This window comes from Lolium rigidum, chromosome 7, assembly GCF_022539505.1.
Source record: "Lolium rigidum isolate FL_2022 chromosome 7, APGP_CSIRO_Lrig_0.1, whole genome shotgun sequence".
Classification (NCBI taxonomy): Eukaryota; Viridiplantae; Streptophyta; class Magnoliopsida; order Poales; family Poaceae; genus Lolium; species Lolium rigidum.
In genome coordinates, this window is record NC_061514.1 from 359,835,750 (window position 1) to 359,838,234 (window position 2,485).

General features: G+C 59.5%; 1 protein-coding gene across 1 annotated transcript; it reads right to left on the bottom strand.

Annotated features, from left to right (window-relative positions):
* Positions 1-317: 317 nt before the first annotated feature.
* LOC124670130 (organic cation/carnitine transporter 2-like) lies at positions 318-2,022 on the bottom strand. The gene has a single exon (XM_047206633.1). The coding sequence runs from the start codon at positions 1,991-1,993 to the stop codon at positions 407-409; it is 1,587 nt and encodes a 528-aa protein (XP_047062589.1). The 5' UTR covers positions 1,994-2,022; the 3' UTR covers positions 318-406.
* Positions 2,023-2,485: the final 463 nt, after the last annotated feature.

The following is a 2,485-nucleotide window of genomic DNA, read 5'->3' on the forward strand; positions in this document are numbered from 1 at the left end:
CTGCAGCTGACCAATTCTCTCTTTTCTTATTACTTCGTTGAAAGGATAGGCCATTATCTAGATAGCACAGGGTTTCTGAAACATGGCGGTTGGCAGTGCTGGTAATTCGTCCCTTCCGAAGAAGCAGCAAGTCTTAATAACTCTAGTGCTCCTGTACAAATCATCCAGGCTTGAGAGCTTAAAGAACATTGTGTGAACGCTGAACCTTGGTTCGAGCTTCTTACAATGAAGCATTTGCAATGGTCGCATCCAGGATTTGCTGCAGCAGCATATATACAGTTTTCTGAAGAAAACGAGCAGCATGTCATTGTTTGCCTTGTACTTGTGCATGGCCATTAACGTACCATAGAGTTTCAACATGGTCAAATCTGAAGAAAACGAGCTGCAGGTGAGGTGTTTAATTACATTACACAAGGTCGGCACTAGTAGTATCCATGTCGTCGACGGTGCAGTTGGCAACGGCGGCCTCCTTCTGCTCCTCCTCGTCCATGGTGTCGGACATGGTCTTTCCCCTGGTTTCCGGCAGACAGGCGGCGAACATCCCGAAGCAGCCGATGAGGAGGCCGAAGACGCCGAAGGAGAGGAAGCTGCTGTCGCGTCCGAGCGCGACGAGCACTGGCGCCGCCACGCCGCCCAGCACGAGCGCCTGCCGCACGAGCCCCACGGCGGAGTTGCGCACGGACGTGGGGAAGAGCTCGATGGCGTACATCATTATGACGTTGAACGCGGTGCACGTCGCGGAGAAGGACACCAGCTCGGCGGCCATCCTCGCTGCGCCCTGCGGGATGACGACGCACGCCAGGCTGCAGAGCCCGGCCGCCGCGGTGAGCCCGATCACGGAGCTCCGCCGGTTGATCCTGCCCATGAGGAGCCAGCAGAGGATGGAGGACGGCAGCTCGGCCAGCGCGTTGGACATCACGCTCAGGTACAGGTTGGAGCCCAGGTTGCCGACGTTGAGTGGCATACCGTAGTAGACCGTGCCGACGCCGAAGCTGACCGTCATGATCGCCGCCAGCCTGCGGAGCGCCCACGGGCGCTGCCACATCGAGTGAAGCGTGCCAAACACGCTGTCGCCGCCGCTCGACCCTGCGGCGTCCTCTTGCATTGTGCAGGCGTGCAGCATGGAGAAGCTGGACGTGATGCTGTTTCCGTTGAGCGACGCGATCTGCTGCAGAGCCTCGATGGCGTCCTGCTTCCGGCCGCGCACCAGCAGCCACCGTGGCGACTCCTGGACGAGGAGGTAGATGAGGATGGAGTAGCAGAGAGAAGGCATGGACGTCCACAGGTACATGTTCCGCCATGACGCGTCCCGGAACGTGTAGGCCAGCGCCGGGAGCGAGAGGAACCCGAGGGTGAAGCAGAAGAACCCGGCCACGCACACCGTGTCGCGCCACTTCTTCCCCACGAGCTCCGTGGAGAGGACCATCGTGCACGTGCCCACCATGGATCTGGCGAACCCGGACACGAAACGCAGGGCAGCGTACGCCCACACGTTCGGCGAGAAGGCGGTGAGCACGCCGGCGACGGACATGGACACTATGGACGTGAGCAGCATCTTCCTGCGGCCCAGGAGCGAGTCGGCGAGCGTGGTGAGGAGAAAGCCCCCGGCGAGGCAGCCGACGAAGAACGAGGACGCCGGGAGGGAGACGAGCGCCGGGCCGGCGCACTTGAGTGACCACTCAGAGACCACCGATGTGACGGCCGGGCGGTCCCACGCCCAAGCGCTGGCCGGGAGCGCGCAAGGCGAGGGCGTGGCTGGCGAGCACGACGCGTCGGTGCCGGTGCAGTGCCACAGCGGCTCCGCGTCGGTGAAGACCGAGATGAACACCTGCTGCGAGTCGAAGGCCCAGGCGAAGGCCAGCAGGATGGCCTTGAGGAGCTGCCCGGCGCCGGTGGTGCCCATGTACACCTCGATCGTGTCGTCGATCGACGGCGCCTTCGCCAGCTTGTCTCCATGGTTTGTTAGGAGGGGGGTGGTGGCCGTATCAGCCATTGGCACGTTGAAACACGTGAGCGCTTTCGTCTGCTGTGCCTCTAGCTTATCTTGCCTTCTCGCAGTTGAGTCAGAGACGATGCCACTCGCGGTGTTTATACTGGCCACAGTGCTCTGCCGCGTTGACGCACATTATCCGGCCACTGCTACTGCTGTTCTCAAGATTTTACCAAGGATAGACATCCATATTGAATATTCATAATTTAATAAAAAATGGCACAGTGCGACATAGTAATGCACATGGCAAATTGCTGAGGAGCACGCAACGCAAGGCCCGAGTCGTATAGAGCCGTTAGGCTAGTCATAGCGGGGAGTACATATGTTACTAGTTTAAGAGTATCTCCAACAGGCGCACTATAATTTGACGCGGTAAAAGACGCTGCCGTCACGCTGTACTTTGCCGCGTGGCGGAGCGATTTTTCCCCCGCCGGGTGCGCCATTTTGTAGCGCGCGTTGGCGCGGAAAAATAGCATCTCCGCCGGACGCTGTATT